At 33.5% G+C, this 21,009-nt stretch overlaps 1 protein-coding gene and 1 long non-coding RNA gene across 2 annotated transcripts; both read right to left on the bottom strand.

Annotated features, from left to right (window-relative positions):
- Positions 1-1,135: 1,135 nt before the first annotated feature.
- LOC133179700 (receptor-type tyrosine-protein phosphatase kappa-like) lies at positions 1,136-9,037 on the bottom strand. The gene is made up of 11 exons (XM_061314392.1): positions 9,026-9,037; positions 8,768-8,910; positions 8,425-8,560; positions 8,141-8,290; positions 7,113-7,212; positions 6,957-7,030; positions 6,623-6,748; positions 6,285-6,407; positions 5,982-6,106; positions 4,965-5,100; positions 1,136-1,665 (listed from the first exon to the last, which is right to left on the bottom strand). Exons 1-11 carry the CDS (start codon positions 9,035-9,037, stop codon positions 1,594-1,596), a joined length of 1,197 nt encoding a protein of 398 aa, XP_061170376.1. The 3' UTR covers positions 1,136-1,593.
- A 9,104-nt stretch (positions 9,038-18,141) lies between these two features.
- Positions 18,142-20,834, bottom strand: LOC133179812 (uncharacterized). The gene is made up of 4 exons (XR_009720193.1): positions 20,725-20,834; positions 19,514-19,648; positions 19,257-19,391; positions 18,142-18,251 (listed from the first exon to the last, which is right to left on the bottom strand). It is a non-coding gene; the product is annotated as an uncharacterized LOC133179812 (long non-coding RNA).
- Between the last annotated feature and the right edge of the window lie 175 nt (positions 20,835-21,009).

Raw genomic sequence — 21,009 nt, 5'->3', positions numbered from 1 at the left:
AAGTCCATGGAAAAAATACAAATTTGTAGCAGAACAAACACGGACCTCTTAAAACATCAGAGGTGGGATCAGGTGTCATGGAGGAGTAAGCATTTTCTGACGATCGGTTACAGCCAGGTGTGCTCCTTGTCATTACTGGGAAATTGGAAAAATCCGTCTAGACAATTCAGTGTGAAAATAATGGCCTAACAATTTGTATGAAATACGTCAGTCAACATTCGAATTAATTATTGATCGTATTTGATGATATGGTCACTGTATCGACCATAGATTTTGCAAAATATTGACTTTAAACGAGACTGTTGATATTTTTTTTCCATTTGTCAATAGCTTCCTCAATTTAGAAATATATGTAGTTTGTAAATTCAGTGTAAATATGTATATCCCCAGTAAAGAATTTTCACGATAACTATTTGTAGAAAACATGTACACCCTCAGGGTTACCTAATATAAGGTTAACGAAAACAAAAAAAAATGTTAGGATATAGACTACATTGGAAGATTGAGTGAACACGTCATGTAAAATGTAATAATCAATTGAAGTAGTTCTGAGCAATATATATGCCTTTTTGGATAATGAAAAATTGATTGAAAAAAAGTTTTGATAAACTTTAAAAGCATCATGTCAGAATGTTTGTATCTGTAATGTTAAATTCCGAATTGAAAAAATGAACTGAAATATATAAAATTGCCTCGTGATTTTCTGGATTAATCTTGATATTATAATGTTATCCTTGACAATTTACTGCGGAAAGACCGGAAGTTTCATTTAAGTAAGAACATATATTTATACCGTACACGGCCGGTTGTGCTTAAAACTACACCCCTCCACGAACACCAGAGCTGAGATAAGTTTTTTATGTGATTTTTTGTATTCATAACGCATTCTCAAAACAATAAGAAAACAATAAAAACGATGAAAATAGACACAGAGTAAATCGTTACTGTAGAAAGAAAAATCAAATATTTGTGCCTTCGCCCGTTATGCAAAATATCCCGTTTCCAACTATCGTTGATGCCCTGGCATACCCAACGAACTAGACAGTGATTCATTAAGTATAGTTTTTTTTAGTTATCATCTGTGCTAAATAGTGCTAAATAGTTATACATGTTATAAAAACAACAATAATAATCATAATGCTGCGAATTATTTTTATGATTTGTCAATTTAGTGAAATTTCCATCATACAGAAATGAATAGAAATGAAATTTTATTTAGATAAAAGCCCTCATTAATGTCTTACTCCAAACATATCAGCCACTCAGGAAACATAAAACAAATATCTCTCCTTTTGCCGCAGGTTGTATCTCCTAACTATAGGTTGTTGATCAAACCTTTCTTCATCTTGTGATTCAACCTCAACATCGCAGATTAATTGTAGATTGTCCTTTACAAACGTACACTGACACTATCAATTCTGAGCATTCATGCATTTAAAACAATAAATTATGAGTATGTAAACATTATTCTTCAGTTTTAACCTCAGATGATCGAAATAAAAAGATTAATATTGTATACTAAATGCTAACAAATGAAAAACACATCAAACACGAAATTAATGATGTGAGTACATAAGTGTGTCATCGATGGTTTCAGAAATTTACATATATTTCCTCTGAGGAAACAGAGCGGGAAACCAAATGGTAACACTTCCGGTACTCTTCCTGGAAAAGACATGAATATCACAGCTTACAGTAAAGAAGAATTCTTGAGGAAGTAGAAAAGTAGATTCAAGTACATATTATGTTATTTTCATTAAGAATTTTTATAACTTCATGCATAAACAAGAGTTTAGATACGTTGTAAAATTTACACGGCCAGGAACACGTTAAGTTTTTAGACAGTACCGTTGTCAGAAACCTTTAAAGTTAAGCACTGAAACTGGTTCGTTGTCATGAACATACAGGTGAGGTTATGATAAAATCCGTCCGGTGTCATGACTTGAGAAGACAGGCTGTGAGAAGTTTTTCATTTTTCAAGTTAAATTATCTATAAAAATGTCTGAAATTGCAATGGGAAACAGGGCTGACACCCTTTTTGGTGTTGTATGAATTTCAGCCGTTAAAAAGAAGTAATAAAAGAAGAGTTTGCGATGGCGACATTAACACTGTTGAAATCACTTGTGGATCTGATTCTATTTCCTACTGAGATGTTATATTTTTCGTAAATAGAATATATAATATACACACGAATTGGTACAGACAGTATTAAGACATGTTGTAAGCCTTTAAAGAAAAATGAGAACAAATTAAAACTGAAAATTTTGATTTATTTCATTTTTTTGTCCGTTGTCATGACAAGATACGAAAATTCAGTCCGTTGTCATCGGTCCGTTGTCGCTACTGTACTTTATACACTACGAAGGACGATCTTATGTTATTTTAGGTATTGTTAAACATGCCATCAAAAAGAGGGGTGAGACGGTACATATTGTCGTTTTGTACATATTGTCGTCGGCGACAAAATGTACCTACCCTGACTGCACATATCGTCGTCCATCGGTACATATTGCCGCAGGCGACAATTTGTACCGAGACGAGCCTTTTTTCCTCCCGCGTAATGGAAGACAGAATGTACAGTCAAGCATGGCCACGTTTTGCCGTCGGCGACAATGTGTACTGTGAACATTTGCACATTTTGTCGCCGATAAATTGTGCTGAATATTTACTAAGGTCGTGAAGAGAGAGAGAGAGATATATATTGACACACATACACAGAGAAAGAGAGAGACAGACAGACAGACAGCTAGACAGACAGAAGGATAGACAAAGTGTTTGGCTGATACATGTAAATAAGTAAACAAATTTATTTAGCATTACTCGCAATATACTGTAGGGAGAAATGGTGTTGCTCAGAAAATTGTGTCCAGTATATGTTTTCTTGACTATGATATGTCAAAATACCGTAGTTCTTGAGATATCTGAAAAATCAGTCTATTCTTTTTTTTTCATTATATATACATGGATATGAGATTGAAAGTTATTTGTTCAGTAGTAATGTTATCTGGAATTCATTTCTTTTTGCTTAATTCTCATACGAGTGCCGATATAATTGGTGTAGGGGTTGACATTTTTAGCTCACCTGAGCTGATAGCTCTAGTGAGCTCCAGTGAGCGTTTCTGATCACATTTTTTGTCGTCCGTCTGTCCGTCGGTAAACTTTTCACATTTTCAGCTTCTTCTCAGGAATTACAGGCCATTTTCAATTTCAACCAAACTTGCCAGAAAGCAAACGTGGATAAAGGGAGTCAAGTTTGTTCAAATTAATGGTCATGCCCTCTTTCAAGGAAGTATAGTTAAGAATTTGTGAAAATTTAGTGACATCTTTCAATAATCTTCTCAAGTGTCATTGTGACAGAAAAGTTGAAACTTATGTAAAAGCTTTATTATAAAGTGAAGATTCATTTTTATTCAGATCATGTCTGGGGAAGGGTGGGGCTACAATAGGTGATCAAAGTTTAAAAAGAATATTTAAGAATAACTCTTTCAAAATTTTCCTCTCAAGAACTTCTGGATCAGAAGAAATGATACTTTTGAAACAAGAATATCAGCTGTCTCGTTTAAAGTCATCATTTCGTAAGTTCTATGGTCGATACAATGACCTTGTCAGCAAATACAATTTTTCATTGAGTCAAATGCTGACTGACGTTTTTCATACTAATTGTTAGGCCATTATTTACACACTGAATTGTCGACGGATTTTTCCGTTATTTCCCGATCATGACAAGGAGCACACGGCGGGTGTGACCGGTCGGCAGGGGATGCTCACTCCTCCATGGCACCTGATCCCACCTCTGATGTTTGGAGGTCCGTGTTTGCTCTGCTCCTATTTTGTAATGTATAATGGACTTTTGAGCTTGAATACTGTTCGTTATCTCCATATATTTCATTTTGTGAAAGTACATAATGTACTTTTAATTTTGTAGATTCTGGCATGAAAAAGATCCCACACTTTTTTGGCCCTCCACCGCGACAAGTGGTGATGTCTCCTTATGAGTGAAAACTTTTCTAGAGGGATATTTAAACAACAAAAAAAACAAATTCAATTTTGTTCAAATCATGACCCCCATGGGTAGGATGGTGCCACAATTGGTGATAAAAGTTTTACGTTGGAATATACGGTATACAGAAACTCTTTAAAAATCTGCTCAATAACCAAAGGCGGATCTAGCACCGGTGCATACTAGCTACATGTAGAATGCAGGTTCCTAAGAGAAAATGAATTGAAAATAAAAACATCGCAGAATAGTTAGCACGTTCGTGTGAGCTGCTTTAAGACGACCCCTAGATTCAAAATTATCTGTAATATGTTTTGTATTCATTTAAATTAAGCATATATTTGATCATTTCTGTTGCATTTAATGATTTACTTACATGTTAAGAAAAATGACACCGGACCAGATAAACTTAACATGTACTGACAACGGACTTTTTGCTTATAAATTGCGATTTCTTAAAACATGTTAGCTACAAAAGGCTGTCACTTGCCTAATACATTTAAAATGAAGTTTCTCTTTATATTTTAAAATAAAAGAACCATTTCGATGAATTAAATATAAGAAACATATAATTTTCCAGCTCACGATCATGCCTTCACACATGGGCATGTGATCGCCAACCAAAACTCCTCAAAATGTGTTAAGGATATCAAATACATAAATCTTTGTATGGAATACTGAATGTTGTATCTGTTTCCCAAAATTCAAATTTATTCTTAGAATTTGTCAGAAACGTTAAATTTTATGCATTAAGTATAAATTCTTGTATCTTTTGCATGACACCGGACGGATTTTATCATAACCTCACCTGTATGTTCATGACAACGAACCAGTTTCAGTGCTTAACTTTAAAGGTTTCTGACAACGGTACTGTCTAAGAACTTAACGTGTTCCTGGCCGTGATTTATATTAACAGTTAGAAATCAGTTGGGAACATGTAAATTAATATGCCTTTTTCTACACTCACAAGCGTTGTGATGACTTCTGGTCTCCTAGTCTGTATCTGTCGGACTCTTGTTAATATATCTACCTCTCCATCGATAGAAAGCTGTTGAATGGCGTTATGTAAAATACAGAATATGCCGGCTGGACCAGCCCCGTTCCTTTGTAAAAATAAAATAATTTATTTGAGAAAGAAACATCATATTTCACAAATCATTTCATTACAAAAAACAAATAAGTCTGCAATGCATGTTATCGCATCATTAAAAGTATGCCCCCAGAACGTTTTTTTTTTTCATGTCAAATGTTTTATTAATAATTTTGTATGGAAAGAAGACACATATTTTGTGAATGAATATCTACTTCGATTAAAAGAAAAAAAGTATTTCTAGCAGATCCAATCTTTCAAGTGTAACTAAGTCCTAGTCTAGTTAGTATGCATAAGTTAAATCCATTTGCACAAATCATATATGATATCGAAAGTTTCCTTTGAGAGAAGTGTATTAAAGATTACCACTGCAGATCGTTAGCCTTATTTAAAACTTATTGCCAGACACTGTTTTTACGCATCTCTGTAGATAGACTGAACCCTGTGTCGAAACGTTTTAACTGAAGAAATGGTTGCTCCATATTTATGTTTTGCATCATATTAATAACATTAAATGTTTTATTTTGTTTCAAATTAATCAAAAGCAAATTAAAAGAAAACCTCAGTGGGTCTTTGAAATAACACAGTTCTTTTGAGTGCATTGCGTAAAGACATTTATATTTAGGTTTCCCATTCATGCCAAATATTATCTTGTTTACATTTTTAAAAATCTTGTGTAATGATAAAAATGTTATTTTTTATAAAGAACACAGGAATGTATAGGATATTCCATGGTTTTGGTCGGGTGTGATTTTTATCAAGTGTGTTCTGTGTTTTGTATTTCCCGACTTTTCTGCATATACTCAGTAACAGAAATGATAGCATTCTGCTCAAGAGAAATTTTATGCTGTTTTTTTTTCTTTTATATGGATTGTTATTCTTATATCATCTTACTTGCTAACGACAAGAGAACTTGAAGTTGATGCATTATCTTTCTGAAGTAGCATTTTTGCGCATTTCACTAAAGCCTCGTCATTGCCAGATGGTGTTTGGTAGATGTCGACATGTGCTTTTTGATTCTTAATTTATGAAAAATAAAACTTCTTAATATTTAAAATGATATGATTTGAGTCAACATAGCTTATACAGACCACTTAGTAATATCATAGGTTATCATTTGTATTAATTCAAATTTCCACTCAAGAGATTTGGTTTTTATTGGATATGCCATTACAAGGATACAAGCTACCGTCTTACGTTCTTTGAAATCAGCAGACTATCTTGGAGAACACCGTTGATGTCACTTCCGGTATTTTTTGCCGTTACGGTAAAGGGCTGACAGTGTCGCGTTTCTCCTCTGTTGGGCAGCCAGTTATTTTCCTTAAGTAAATTAAGGATATGTACAATAATAGTCTTTTTAGAGCTGGATTGGAAAAAGAGCTAATAAAGATTATTTTATTAGAATTATTTCATTAAAATTTGTAAAACTAAATAAAAATATATAAAAAGGGTTTTAACTGAAATAGGACTTTCTATAAAAAAAAAAAAGAAAGAAAATATTCAACGACATCCATAAAAAAGCGAAATTAACATACTTCGTCAGAGTCATTTAGAACAACTATTGCTGTTACTCCATGGTCCATACACAATCGCCACAGATCGACCTCTGTATCCAGTAAAGGTTTTTGTGTCATAATAAATCCATTTTGGTTTGTAAATGTCTGAAATATATTTAAAACATTACAGTAGAGAACTTCACTCCTGTACTATTCCTAACTTTACATATTTGCCCGAAAAAAGCAACACCTCTCTCCTGTACTGTTTTTAACTTTACATGTTTGCCCGAAAAAAGCAACACCATTAACCGCACCCCCGCAGGCCCAGACACACATACAAGGTTTGTGAACAGAAATTAAGAGAGATGCATACCGGAGCTATGACTGCATTTATATAATCATTTCTTCCTTTAACATAAGTTGTAAGGTAGGGTCGGTATTTTGATACTAAAAAAGAAAAAAACATGTATAATTACATAGAAATAGATTGCAAAACAAACAAATACCAATCAAAGTAACAATTTAATACCTGGTAAAATGTCCATATCCACATTTTTAGATCTATTCTCAAGTTTATTTGCATTTTCCTTTGATCCATCCTCGTCAACGGCTTTGAAAGCAGACACAATCTAGAAAAAAAAATTTATCCTCTAATAAATATGGCTTTTCACAAAAAAGTTACTAAAAAGCAACAATTCATGACTAATTCATCCGTATATGCCCTGTGTGTAAGTTTTTTTCATGCATTCAGGTGGAAAGGGACATTTTAGGCATATACGTGAGGTCAGTAAAACAGATATATTGGAACAGTTTTGGGGGGCAAATTAATTGCACTTCATATACCTATAGCTCAAAATATATACAGTGCATGCGTAGCGTACCGAAAATGCACTTTAGGGCCTCCCCCAGATTTTGGCTTGTTTTTCTAAGATTTGGACCTCATCCGCACCCATACAACCCATCCCAGTCCCGAGTGAGGGAAATGAAATTCCCAGTACTCTGTAGATAAATGCAATTGATCTGGACCCATTTACCTTCCCTCTGAGATACAGACCTCCTTCTTCTTAGCCCTACTGCTTTCCACCTGAATTTTCTCGGCAACTGACAACATATCTATGCTTCGGATTTAAAGCTCTCCATATGCTAAGCATCATAGTGACACCTACATGCTGGACATCATTTTTTTCAACAAGCTCTCTGCTACACTGTACATGTATCCCATAATGATTCTTTTAATTTTTCTACATAAAATATCACATCAAATAGAGGGTATCTCAGTTTTTAAAGAATTTTGACTGGTACTCCAGTACAAACTACCCCCTGCCAGCTCATATTTAACGCATTTGAAAGTAAGGACTAATTAATGCAATCATGGATTCGTTTTGTTGGTTCTTGCTTTTATTCATTACATACATGTAAATTATAGTTAGGTACTTTTTAATAAGTGCATGAAATGTAGAGCGGAGTTTGATATGACAAAGCCTATAAACCACTGAAATAAGTACTTTTATATATATCCACACAGAATTTACTACTACTCGGTTTATTTTTACTTACTTGAAACTCATTTGTTAAAGTTTGTTGATTGAAAGGTGAAGTATCATTCAGCAAAGTGAGTACTTTTGCTTGAAGGTCACGTTCAGATAGTATGACCCCCCTTTCTTGAAATCCACAGAGTAGTGCCTTATGTAGGAAGACATACTGCTCCTAAGATTTATAAAGATAAAAAAAGAAAATAAATCTTCCTAAAGGTATAAAGACAATAATTTTTAAGCACGGAGCTAATAAATAGCATTTATTTTTTTATATACTATAATCATAAGAAAATCAGGTCATCTTACAACTGTTTGAACCATGGTCATACGATCCTCTCGCATTTGTTTCACGAACTCAAAAACGTTGATCCGCCCCTTCTCTCTCCCTTTTTGAAGTAACACATTCAGACCGATGTATGTCCCAGTTCTCCCCACTCCGGCACTGCGAAATGGTCATAAATAGTCAAAATGTGTCAAAAATAGTCAAAACTTGAAAAGCATGATTTTAAAATACCTCACATTATAAGAATCCAATTACATGATTTTTTTTACCATTTCTTTATATTAGAAAGCAATTTCAAAGTGTTCTTAATTATAGTGTTTGGTATCTCTTTGTCACAGTTCTGTGGAACTGACCAAATTCACTTACCTACAGTGAACTAATAACGGTTGACCTGGTTGACAACTCTTTGTCACAGTTCTGTGGAACTGATTCAGTTCAATTGCACCAGGCGTGCCATGGTCTGGCCAAGCTGTGTAATGAAATTGATTGACAGTTCTCACTTCCTCCGACTATAAATACAACAAAGACATAATTATTATCACCTCCCAACGAAGTTAAAGGGGATTAAGTGACGCATTTGTGTCTGTGTGTGTGTCTGTGTGTGTGTGTGTGTGTGGGGGTTACGAAATTAATCATTTACATCAAGATGGATGTGATTTTTTGCGAGAGAGTTTTCCGCTTTGAGGTGCACTTATGAATATTCACCAAACTATAATTAACCAAATATATTTTTGTTTGTCAAAAGCAATACATTGTCAAAAGAATGTGTAGAAATAGGCGAGCTTTTGTGTAAAACTTGAAGAAAAAAACTTACATGTACATTTTTTCTCTGGATTGAAAATTGTCGAACCGTGTAGAAAGCATACGTAGTTTCTTTCAAAAGAGACACTTTACATGGACCAACATTCATAGGTTGATTTCTATCTGGCCAATATTTCGTGCACTTATTCTGAAACATAACGTATTGGAAACGAATGCCAAGTGCTTGGTAAAGAAGAAAGCATTAGCAAAAATAGCAAAAATTCACTACATACCTTTCCATTCTCAACAAGATTAGTCAACATGATAATGCAACCAATATCCTCTTGCCAAATCAGTCTCCAAAAATCTTTTAGTGTATTATTTTGTGGACCTGCATGAAAAACAAACTGTAAAACTTTCACCACGTTAACTAAATTTTACAATATTTGTTTCATTAGGAAAAAATAGAAAAAAAATATCACGCAATGTCCGTCAAAACTGCTGTTTAATTCAGTCTATGAATAAATCACAATGCAAATTTTGCTTTTTACATTGATAAAAATTTTTACTATCACAGTAAACATTAATGAATAACAGGCATTTACAAAGTTTTACAAAACATCAACATAGAAAAAAAGGTTAATAAGGTCATAAAAATTTATCTGTTTTATTCGTTACTAATCTGAACTGAATGTGATGAAATTAAAAATAGCAGACAATAATCATGATAAAGGCAGTTTATCACCTTGTGCTGCTATGAAGCGCCTTTCCCCATTACAATCCTGAAAAGGTGAAAGTAATTAAATTACATTTCTTTTCTTGCACATATATACGGTACAATATGTTTTGCTCAAAGAGAAAGCCGAAATACCTTTAAATAATTTGCGTTTATGTAATCATTGTCAAGTCCATCCCATTTCTCTTCAAGAATTACTCTCGAATGGTCATCTAAAAACATTTAAAAGAATTACAGCAAGTTCACAGCACTTGTGTGATTTGTTAACGTATATGTGCTAATATCATTTTAGAAATAGTAAAATTTCATAGATGAAATTATTTTGAAATGAATCTCTCTATAAGAAAAGACTGAAAAAATAAAAATATAAATAACCCAAAAGGGACAGAAAATAAATTATTTGTTTTCGACATATTCTGCGTTACCAGAAAGGATTGTTAGAAAATTTCGCGGACACATTGATTAACGGAAAATTTATTGTGTACTTTGAAGAATGACGTATGTCTGATTAAATGTTAATCTTTTGTTTATTAGTATGTAAAAAATCAGGTCCATTTACTAAAATCATTTTGAAAAAAAAATGAATTTTACTGTGCGGTCGTAGGATTCACGGAGTAAAAACTTGACGTTAGGTGACGTGACAACATGATTCCGAACCTGTTAAGCTTTATCACACTTCTAAATTTCTTTCAGGTATATCGACTTTTCATGTATTTTTCCTATTTAAAAATTGGATATTAACTATAGTAAGATATGTTACTTTTTTCTAAAAGGTCTTTATGGCGTACCGGATATTAAGTGAGATCTTAAAATCTATATCTACGCAGTTAAGCGATCGGGTATGGAAATAATGCAAAATTCATAACCTCAACGTCCATGCGATACGGGGGATATTGGGGTATCGCAGGAGTTGATCATCAAAATTGTCAATCCTTCCATTCTTACAAAGCCACTACCATTTGAACACTTTGGTCCTAGATAAGCGTAAGAAGACCCAGGAGCATCCAAAAACATTTTAGTCTCTTTCCGACATTTTCCTGTCTGTAAACATTTTTATAGCTCTGTGCTCCAAGATGTTTAATGACGTTGCCATTTTACGCATTGAGTTCTTTTTACGCGCTTGTCCGCGACTTTTCTAACAACCATCGTATCTATTTTCCAAGATCAAGCATATTTGTTCGTGGAAAAAACTGAATTCATTAAGGAAATTTCAGTAAAAATAATTAGATTTTTAAGCAACAAACATTAATCCATGCCATATAAACTACAGATAACGGTTATTTTTGTCTTCGGTAAAAAGTACGATTGATTATTTTGTGTAAAATGACTCTGCTTTTTTTATTTTTAATTTATGAAATGTGAAAAATAGTGGCGAGGGTTCTAACTTCATAGAAAAATCGTCTCTGGGGATCATTTTACTATTTTTACTTAAACATTGAATGAGGAATCAAACAGAAATGTAAATAAGACACTGATCAATAGGGGGACTTTTTACAAGGAAAGGTTGTTTTAAATCGGTTCTTGGTGACGTTTTCCTTCCTTCGGGCAGCATGGCACTTGTTTTCATCGTTAGGAGGTAATCCCTGGAAAAAATAAAATATATTACAACTATAATCAGAACCTTGAAGAGAATTTTTGAATACTTGCATATATACGTAAATTCAAATGGACTTATTTCCAAACAGTAAAAAAATGGGGAAACTAAACAAAATACGTACTTAGAAATAGTATTCACTAATACAATTAAATCATATTTCTATTAGAACGAATATTTTTATAAGGGATGATATATTTCGGATTCATTTGTTGGCAAAATTTTAACTAAGGCAGCTAAAAAGGCCTTGAACCTTAAAATATTTCTATTCATGAATAAATACTGAGAAGTGGTTGTCACGTAAGAAAACATCATCTCTAATTATCATCTTCAGAGATCTGACATAACAAGACTTCATTGATGTTGGCGTCTGGAAAATGACCTTGAATTTCTGTAATTGCACAACTCAGTTAAGAAAAAAAAAATTTAAAAAAGAAAAAGAGAATTAAGTAAATTTTTATTTCTGCCTTCAAATGAAATACACCTGACAAACTGAAAGGGTGCAATAACATTGAACTTTAATAATACACCTTTAATCAAGATTATGACAAACTGCTTTGCAAAGAAGAAAAAAAACCTTTTTAAGGATCTTATCATTTGCAATAACATCATAAGAGCATTGACTACGGAAACTGCACTACAACCAGACTACATTATTTTTTTTATCTTCTAGATATGGTTAGGGTATCTTTATTTGAAGTATATTGTCAGCATTATTCGTGACTTCATTATTCCAATCTCAACGACCAATATTACATCTGTATTTGAAATTTGACCTGTATTAAGGTTAATTGTTTAAAATATTGAGAAATTTCCTTCAGCAACTGTTGACAGATGCATAGAAAAAGTAAAAATTTAATGTTCAAGATTACAACGCCCACTGATATGACAATGATTAATATTATCGGGTTATCTTTTCAGGACTTTAGAGATATACGTTTAAATCCGTATTTTTGTCGTTCAAAGACTGATATTGATCATTTAGTCATGACACAAAAGTCAATGCTATGACAAATTACTTAAATAAAAGCAAATATATCTTTCACTTCTAAGTAACAAACCATGGAAATTGCTTTGTAGTCCAGACACCTCATTTGAACAAGAACATGTATTATCTAACGTAGTAAGTTGATTTAGTTTATTGATATGAATCAGCTACTATTGTTAGCTCACTTCCCTGATCTTTGAGATATCTTGAACTTCGGTAATGTAAGTCATAAAGCAAACCTTTGTGTGAAGTATTGTTTTTACAAGGCACGGGTTGATAGAGGTTTAAACTAAACGCACTTTATCAAACAGGTTGAGAGACAAAAGGGATTTTCTACGCTTACGCTGGTTTAAGAAGGGATACAAAAACCGAATATGTTCAACTATATCTTAAAAAATCTTCTACATACAATATGTTGTATGCGCCATGTACCATGTTATTGTCAATTATACATGTTTGCATCAGTTTTCATCTTGTATTTATATAGACATTAGCTTTATTCCATCCAACTTTCAAATATCTAATAGATCCACACTCAACAAATCTGATAAATACGATTATCTTGGTATTTTATACTGAACCCTAGCTTTACCTAATTGCCCGAAAAAATACCTTATATTCCATGAGAAAAGGATTTTCTTTTCCTGCGCTTTTTGTTGCAATATAATTCTGTAGGTCCTCAATTTTTATATCCTTGCTAATTTGACTTGTGTTGTAGTATTCAAAATCACCAGTGAAGTCCAGACTTGGCAATTGTACTTGAAGAGACGTTTGGGACAAATTGCCTTTTAATATTAATATTTATGAATAAATACAAGAATTGTACTCACAAAAATAAACATTACCAAAATTTAAACTCACTTTTCAGTGAGATTTTTTGATCACTTTTTTTCGGCGCCCGACTGTCTGTCCGTCGGTCTGCCTGTCTGTAAACTTTTAACATTTTCGACTTCTTCTCCAGAACCACGCGGCCAATATCAACCAAACGGACAACAAAGCATCATTGACTGTAGAGGATTCAAATGAAGAGCCACACCCTCTTTCAAGGGGAGATAATTAAGAAGAGGCCCATGGGTTACAACGCTCACCCGAGTAACTTTTGCCCTGCTGTTCTTCACAAGATTTTCCCCTTGTAATACTTATTGTGGCCCCACCCTACCCCATGGGGTCATACTTTGAACAATTTAGAATCTTCACTACCTCAGGAACGTTCTTGAGTCAAACGTCGTTATCTTGAACACTGATATCTTGAATATCATGGATATGTCGAAGTGATTTGGAAGTCCAAACTACTTATTATTTAAGTATTATAACCTCGATATATCTTTTTTTATAAGTTTTTTCTCGCTTCCCTCAAAGTTTCAATGTTAAACTTTGATTCCCTTTTGTGGCCCCATACATGTACTAGTCCCGGGGCCATGATTTGAACAATTTAGAATCTACACTACCTCAGGATGCATCTACATAATTTTAAGCTTTTTTGACCCAGTGTTTCTTTAGAAAAAGATTTTTGAAGATTTTTTTTTATATTTTTCAATGTGAAACTTTGATTCAATATTGTGGCCCCATACTAGCCCCGGGGCCATGATTTGAACAATTTAGAATCATCTACACTACCCCAGCATGCTTCGACATAAGTTCCAGCTTTTCTTGTCCAGTGGTTCTTGAGAAGAAAATTAGAAGAAAATGTTTTAATGACCCACCCTATTTTTGTCTTTTCTTGATTATCTCCCCTTGGAAGGGGACTTGGTCCTTCATTTTAATAATTTAAATTCCCCTTTACCCAAGGATGCTTTGTACCAACTTTTGTTAAAATTGGCCTAATGGTTCTTGAGAAAAAGTTGAAAATATGCAAAGTTTACAGACGGACGGACAAACAGACGGATGGAAAAGCTCACGAGATTTCAGTTCGAGTAAGCTAATAAGTGAAAATTTGGTCGCATCTTTAAGAAATCTTCTTCTCAAGAATCACTTTGCAAAAAGTAATGTTCAAAAATGACAGAGGCCGGGGGTAGGTGGGACTACAAGGGGATCAAAGTTTGACATCGGAAATCGGAATATATAGGAAAAATTGTTTCGAAAAGTTTTCGTCAAGAACAGCGAAGCCATGATTAGACATTGTAACATGGAATCATTTTCAGGTAGTGAAGATTCAAGTTTGTTCAAATCAGACCCCCAGGGGTAGAGTAGGGCTATCTGCAGGTCTGTGGCTAGCTGGTCTAGAAAAGTGGAATGGAGGGCCAGAGAGCTACATTAATATTGCCACTCCTTAAAAAATGTAAATTTATTGCGCAAAAAAAAGTGCGCTGTTTCCTGATTTAATTCTCCGTATATTTAAGCTGCCATCTTAAAACATTATAAACCGTGTGTTCCTAACATATTTTTCACAGCTGCCATAATAAAACATTTCAAAAACCGTTGTTAATACACCTCCTTGGTCTGGAGTTGAGACCATCGAAAATCTAGCCCTTTTATACTGCTATATTGCGTGGCAAGATAATTCTGTCCAACGCGCTTCGTACACGACTTGTATATACAGTTTTGTTATGGAAGTAGTGAAAGAATATGTTAGGAGCACGCGATTAGAAATATTTTGATATATACAGTGAAATAAAATCAAGAAACAGTGCAATTTTTGGTGCAATAAATAAACGAGGGGTGATCAAAAAAGTTCGCGAACTAATTGAATTACTTCCTTAAAAGAAATCAAATTTCAGAGTTCACTATTTTTTAAAGTAGTCCTCTCCGATTTTAATGTACATCTGCCATTGTTCTGCCCATGCGCAAATCACGTGATCCAGGCGGTCACGTGACAAGCTCCTTAGCGGTCTGTTCACACAAGCTGAAAGATTTTTCCGTGTCTTATATCCCTTATCATGCAAGTTATTTTTTATAACAAGAACAGTCCATCTGTCAGAAATGGCCAAATCTCGACAATAGGATGGGTGGATAAGGATACCCCTTCCCAGAATTAGCATGGTGACCATCACAACCCGAGTCTCTGTCTCGGGAGCGTCGATTATCCAATGTGGATAAAGTATTGGCGCCTTCTTTTTCTCATATCTCATATGTTTAAAGTCTAAAGTAAACGATATTTTGGTGATTTAATAATAATATTATTGTTAAGATATTCAACTATTTTTCTAATTGTAACTTGGCGATCTTTCATAACAAATTGCTCAACTAAGGACACATCTTTTTCCCGGCTTGCTTTCACTGGGCAACAGAACAAACATCATTTTTAACCATCTCCCTATCTTCATTAAAACAATCAATCCAATTAATGATTGAACCTCTGGTAAGTCTTTTGTCTTCATAAACCTTGTACAAATTTTCATGTTCTACTGCAAGGGAATTTCCAAGATATACGTAAAACTTTACAGCCGTTCGTTGCTCGAGTACGACTGATCAACCATTTTTTGTCATGTCACCTACATATTGACGTCATTTTCTCATTGTGACGTCACAAACACGGAGTTAAACATTATATAACATCTGCTATTTATAGAACATGTGTATGACTATAAGTGTGCCAAATTTCATTCTGAACTGAATTGTGGTTTTGTAAATATAGAGATAGTTCTCTCACTTTTTGATCACCCCTCGTACATGTACACTTTTTTCAATGGATAGCTCCCTGGTCGTCCATTCCCAATTCTTTTCAGACCAGCAAGCTACAGATCTGCAGCTAGGGTGGTGCCACAATGGGGGATCAAAGTTTTACATAGGAATTCTTCTAAGAAGAGCAAAGCCATGATTAGTCAAATTTATATAAATAAAAATACTTAGGTAGTGTAGATTCTAGATTGTTCAAATCAAGACCACCTACTGTAGGATGGTGCCACAATGGGCTATCAAAGTTTTATATAGGAATACATGGTCTCTTGTTTGTATCTCCTTTAGTGCTACGTTTTTAGTTGATCAGGCTTACTTACTGCTGATATTTGTTTGTTTTCTGTAGGTGATTTTGCTTTCAATCTCGGATTTCACAGTTGAACGTCTTCTTTCTTTTGATTCATTTATGATTTTCAACCTTCGTCTTCAAATAAAATAGGCAAATTGAGACACATAAATTCAATGAAAATAAATGAATAAATACAGATAAGGGCTATGTTGAGCATTTGCTGGATCCTACAATGCATCTTTGTTTGTTGGTAGTAATATTCTAGTTGAAATTATTTTTCAATATCCTTTGAAAAATCTGTCATTCAATTGACTACAATCACTACATGCTCTCATCCCATTTAAGACATCATAGAAAAAAAAATATGAAACCAATACAACTACAGATCCCTCTACTGTCACAGATGCAAATTGTTTAGGCTAATTACTACATTAAATCGTTTCTAAGGTAGTCTTTTTTTTTAAAGGAAAGACAATATCTAACATTAAGCAAGAAATTCCAGGCGAACATTCTTTTTTGTAAAATAGTAGAAGCACATCGTAGAACATCATACCTTACAAATATAGCAGTACAGATCACTAACATTATAAATATAATTAATGATGTAATGACCCCTCCAATAACTCCACTAGGGCTTCCTTTAAAGGGTAAAGACAAAGCTGAAATGGAGAATATATTTTTTTTTTTAGATAAGTATAAGGTATTAAACGATTTTACATTCTCAGTTTGTTTTTTCTCGGAGGAAATCATATTTTTCAATCGGAAATATAGGTATTTATGTATTTTATTCAGAGAGTTTACTGCGTTTGGAATCAAAGAGATAAGATTACTCTTAAGAAAATAAATAACAATTCTGTTTTCTTAATTTTTTATATCAATAGCTGTTTGAGTAGTAAATCATGTAAAAAAATAAAAATAAAAAAAGTAAATAAGTAGGTGATTGACAACCTTAATACATACAATCACATTTGACACCTTTCCTATTTCCCTGACATCCTATCATACAGTGCCCGTTATCTTTGTTGCATACATTTTGCTTACAATATCTGCACTCTTCACTGCAACTGGATCCAAAAAATCCATTTTCACAAACTAATGAAGAATGACAAAGAAATGTATTAAGTACAGTGCAATACAGAAACTAAGGAAGATTTTTCACAACTGGGTCCACAAAATCCATCTTCACACACTGAAATACAACAAATACATTTCCGCCCGCGAAATTATACCTTTGAATATTCTTGCAAAAACCACTATCCTTAAAGACGTACAAAGAATGGAGGAGAATGACAACGAAAATTTGAACTACAAAGTAGTACAGAAATTAGGAAAGATGTTACCCTTACCGTCGCATTTAGTTCCATTCCAATGAATTTGACATCCATCTGCGCATATTCCAGTGATGTTGTTGCAGTAAGTTCCATTTTTACAACTCCCGCATATGTTCTCACAAATGGTACCATAGAATCCTTTCTTGCACACTGCATACATATATACAAGCATTAAGTGATGAACTCGGAAAAGGTCGAAAGAATTTTTAATTACTCGCAGTCTCATACGTACTGATACAGATAAAGGTAAGTTGTATTTTAACAGCACTTATAAAATATACTTTTTTAAAATTCAAAGTAGAATACACGTATTTAATCATTCACTTTATCACGTACATTTGAGACAGTTTCTATCGACATTAAACTTGACTTTTGTCATGCTCCATGATATTATGTTCATAGATTTTTACGAATCACATACTGTCACATTTAGGACCGTTCCAACGATCATCACATCCATCTGGACAAATCCCCGTTATATTATGACAATATGTTCCAGATCGACAATACCCACAAGTCTGCGTGCAGTTGTCGTCGTAAAAACCGTTTTCACACCCTGTAAATGTGTTTAAACAGCTCATAAAAGGGGCCATCCCGATGACCATAAATGTGAACATAGATAAAATTTTCAAATTAATGTAACTTTTGAAAAACTGTTCATAATGAGTCAAATTTTTTAAACACTTGTTTTTGTTAAATCTACTGCAAATTTGAAACATTTCTGTTGAATAAAAATTTAAGATATTTCACATCTAAGTTTTGATTTAAGTCTATTCTTAGTTGATGGTCTTAGGGCCTTGACACAGATTTGACGTTCAGATCTTTAAAAACAATTCCATAGAATGTCATGACTTGCATATTGTAAGAGCGTTTCAGACCGACACATCATAAAAAAGGTTTTAACACATATCTGAAAACTAAGAAATATAAATTCCAGTAGACTTTGGTTGTCAGACATTGTTGCATTTTAACACAGTTGAATTTATCCTTAATATGTACATGTAAGAAAAGTTGGAATTCGGCGATGTACTGATGAAAAAAAACAATAACACTATAATCAATAAAAAAAAATCTGACTAGAAAAAGAAAGATGTTCAGTGATGTGTGTAAAGTGTTAGTAAATCCAAAACACTTGTTAAAAGGTAAACAAAAACATAAATTGTATCTTGTTTACAAACACAGGTGTTTGCATTATACTGTTGTCATTAATTTTTTTTTAAATTCACATAGTTCAATTCATTAAACTGAAGTTATTTTTTGAAATAATTGGGAAATAAAAATAAGAAGGTATGGTTTCAAAACAATTCTAGCCCGGTAATTTTGGAAATATGAAATTGTTGTGAAAAATTTAAACTTATGCTTCAGAATTGTTCAACCTCCAGACAGTTAAATCTTACAGTTTGATCTTCTTATGTGACATACTTCTTTTTAAATAAAACCAGCAATGTAACTGTGTCCATGCCCCTTTAACTAATACATGCACATTAAAGTGAATTTTTCTGATGGGACGAGCTCTGAAAAAAGTCTTTAGGCAATGTTATAAAAATCCATCCTTTCTTACTTTCACATTTTGATCCATCCCAGCGATTTTGACAACCTTTTGGGCAGTTTCCTGTGATGTTGTTGCAGAAGGTTCCAGCTTTACACTGACCACAAGTATATTCACATTTGTTTCCATAGTAACCACCTTTACAAACTACAGTAAAATGTATTCTATGGGTGCATGTAAAACAAACAAATGTATTTTTGCTGATGACAAAGATAGTATATAATGTATAAAAAAGTGTGTGACACATAATAAAATGAGTCAGTTCTTACCGTCACATTTTGATCCACTCCAACGCTTCTGACATCCACCTGAACAGATTCCTGTTATGTTGTCACAGAAGGTTCCAGCTTTACATTTACCACACGTGTGTTTACAGTTAGGTCCATAATAGCCTTCTTTACAAACTATAGTAAAACCCTATTTATGTATTTGAACCCAACAAATGTACTGTTGAAAATGAAGACGAGAATAAATATTCATTAGAATTATTTCTTTGCTGAAATTTGTATACGTGATTATTTACAATTCATTACAAATTATACAAAAGTTTTTATATGTTTATCATTTTTAGGCAGGTATTTCATACTAGAATTATTCTAATTTTCTTGTGTTCGGTTATTTGCAGTCCTACTTCTGTATTCAGAAGAAGCACAATTTATTCAAAAACTTCTACATGAAAAGAAGAAGTCTGCCTTGCTGTGGCCTTCAATTCAACATTTAGATATACTGATGACGTTTTATCAATTAACAATATTCGTTTTCATTCCTAAGATGATTCAAAATATTCCTTTGAAATCGAAATAAAAGAAACCACGGAGTCTTACACTTTTTTTCATATTTTACTAGACAAAGACGGTAATGGTAACCCAAAAACAACACGATGACTTCAATTTTTCTACATCAACTTCCTTTACTTATGCACATGTAGCAATATAACCATTATCGCCTGCATGTGAGGTTTATGTCTCTCAGTTGATTCGAAACGTTAGAGCATGCTTTACCTACCAACAATTTCTGAAACAAGACAAGCTATTGGCAAATTAGTCGATAAAACGAGAATATCAACAGTATCCTTTAAAGTCAACAGTTCGCAAATTCTATGGTCGATACAATGACCTTATCAGCAAATACAATCTATCATTAATTCGAATGCTGACTGATGTTTTCATACAAATTGTTAGGTCATGTTTTCACATTGAATTATCTACGAATTTTTCCGTTTGCCATGACAAGGAGCACACGGTGGATGTGACCGGTTTACAGGTAATGTTTACTCTTCCATGACACCTGATCCCACCTCTAATATTTTTAGAGGTCCGTGTTTGTACTGCTCCAAATTTGTATTGTCTCAATGGACTTTTGAGCTTGATTACTGTTCGTTATCGTGATATTTTATCTCCAAAAACATAATCATGTTATCAAGATGGCTAAGACACAGTACTTATCTTAGTCAAAGAAAAAGAGGAGTGTTTTAACTTACCCTCACACTTGGATCCATTCCAATGCCTTTGACATCCATCTGCACATATTCCAGTGATGTAGTTGCAGTGAGTTCCATTGATACAATTCCCACATTTGTTTTCACAATTGATACCATAGAGTCCTTTCCTGCACACTGTAAGTGATAGAAATTTGGCTTAGTAGAGTTCAAAAGAATTTCAAATGAATAGTAAAATGCAGTCTTTTAGATGCCAAGTTCAAATATTGACAAAGGATAGGTAAACTATATTTGAGCAGCATTGGTAATAATATAACATTAATTGGA

The sequence above is a fragment of the Saccostrea echinata genome, unplaced genomic scaffold (assembly GCF_033153115.1).
Source record: "Saccostrea echinata isolate AGI-Se365-2 ecotype Australia unplaced genomic scaffold, CSIRO_AGI_Sech_v1 ptg000005l, whole genome shotgun sequence".
Lineage (NCBI taxonomy): Eukaryota > Metazoa > Mollusca > Bivalvia > Ostreida > Ostreidae > Saccostrea > Saccostrea echinata.
The sequence above is the reverse complement of the archived record's forward strand: the minus strand, read 5'-3'. Positions and strand labels throughout refer to the sequence as shown.

Coding starts and splice junctions, on each gene's coding strand:
- LOC133179700 (XM_061314392.1), bottom strand. Junction 6,749..6,956: donor TAAATGCAGTCATAGCTCCG/GTATGCATCTCT, acceptor AATATATTTCAG/ACATTTACAAACCAAAATGG. Junction 5,101..5,981: donor AGTTCTCTTGTCGTTAGCAA/GTAAGATGATAT, acceptor ATTTTTACAAAG/GAACGGGGCTGGTCCAGCCG.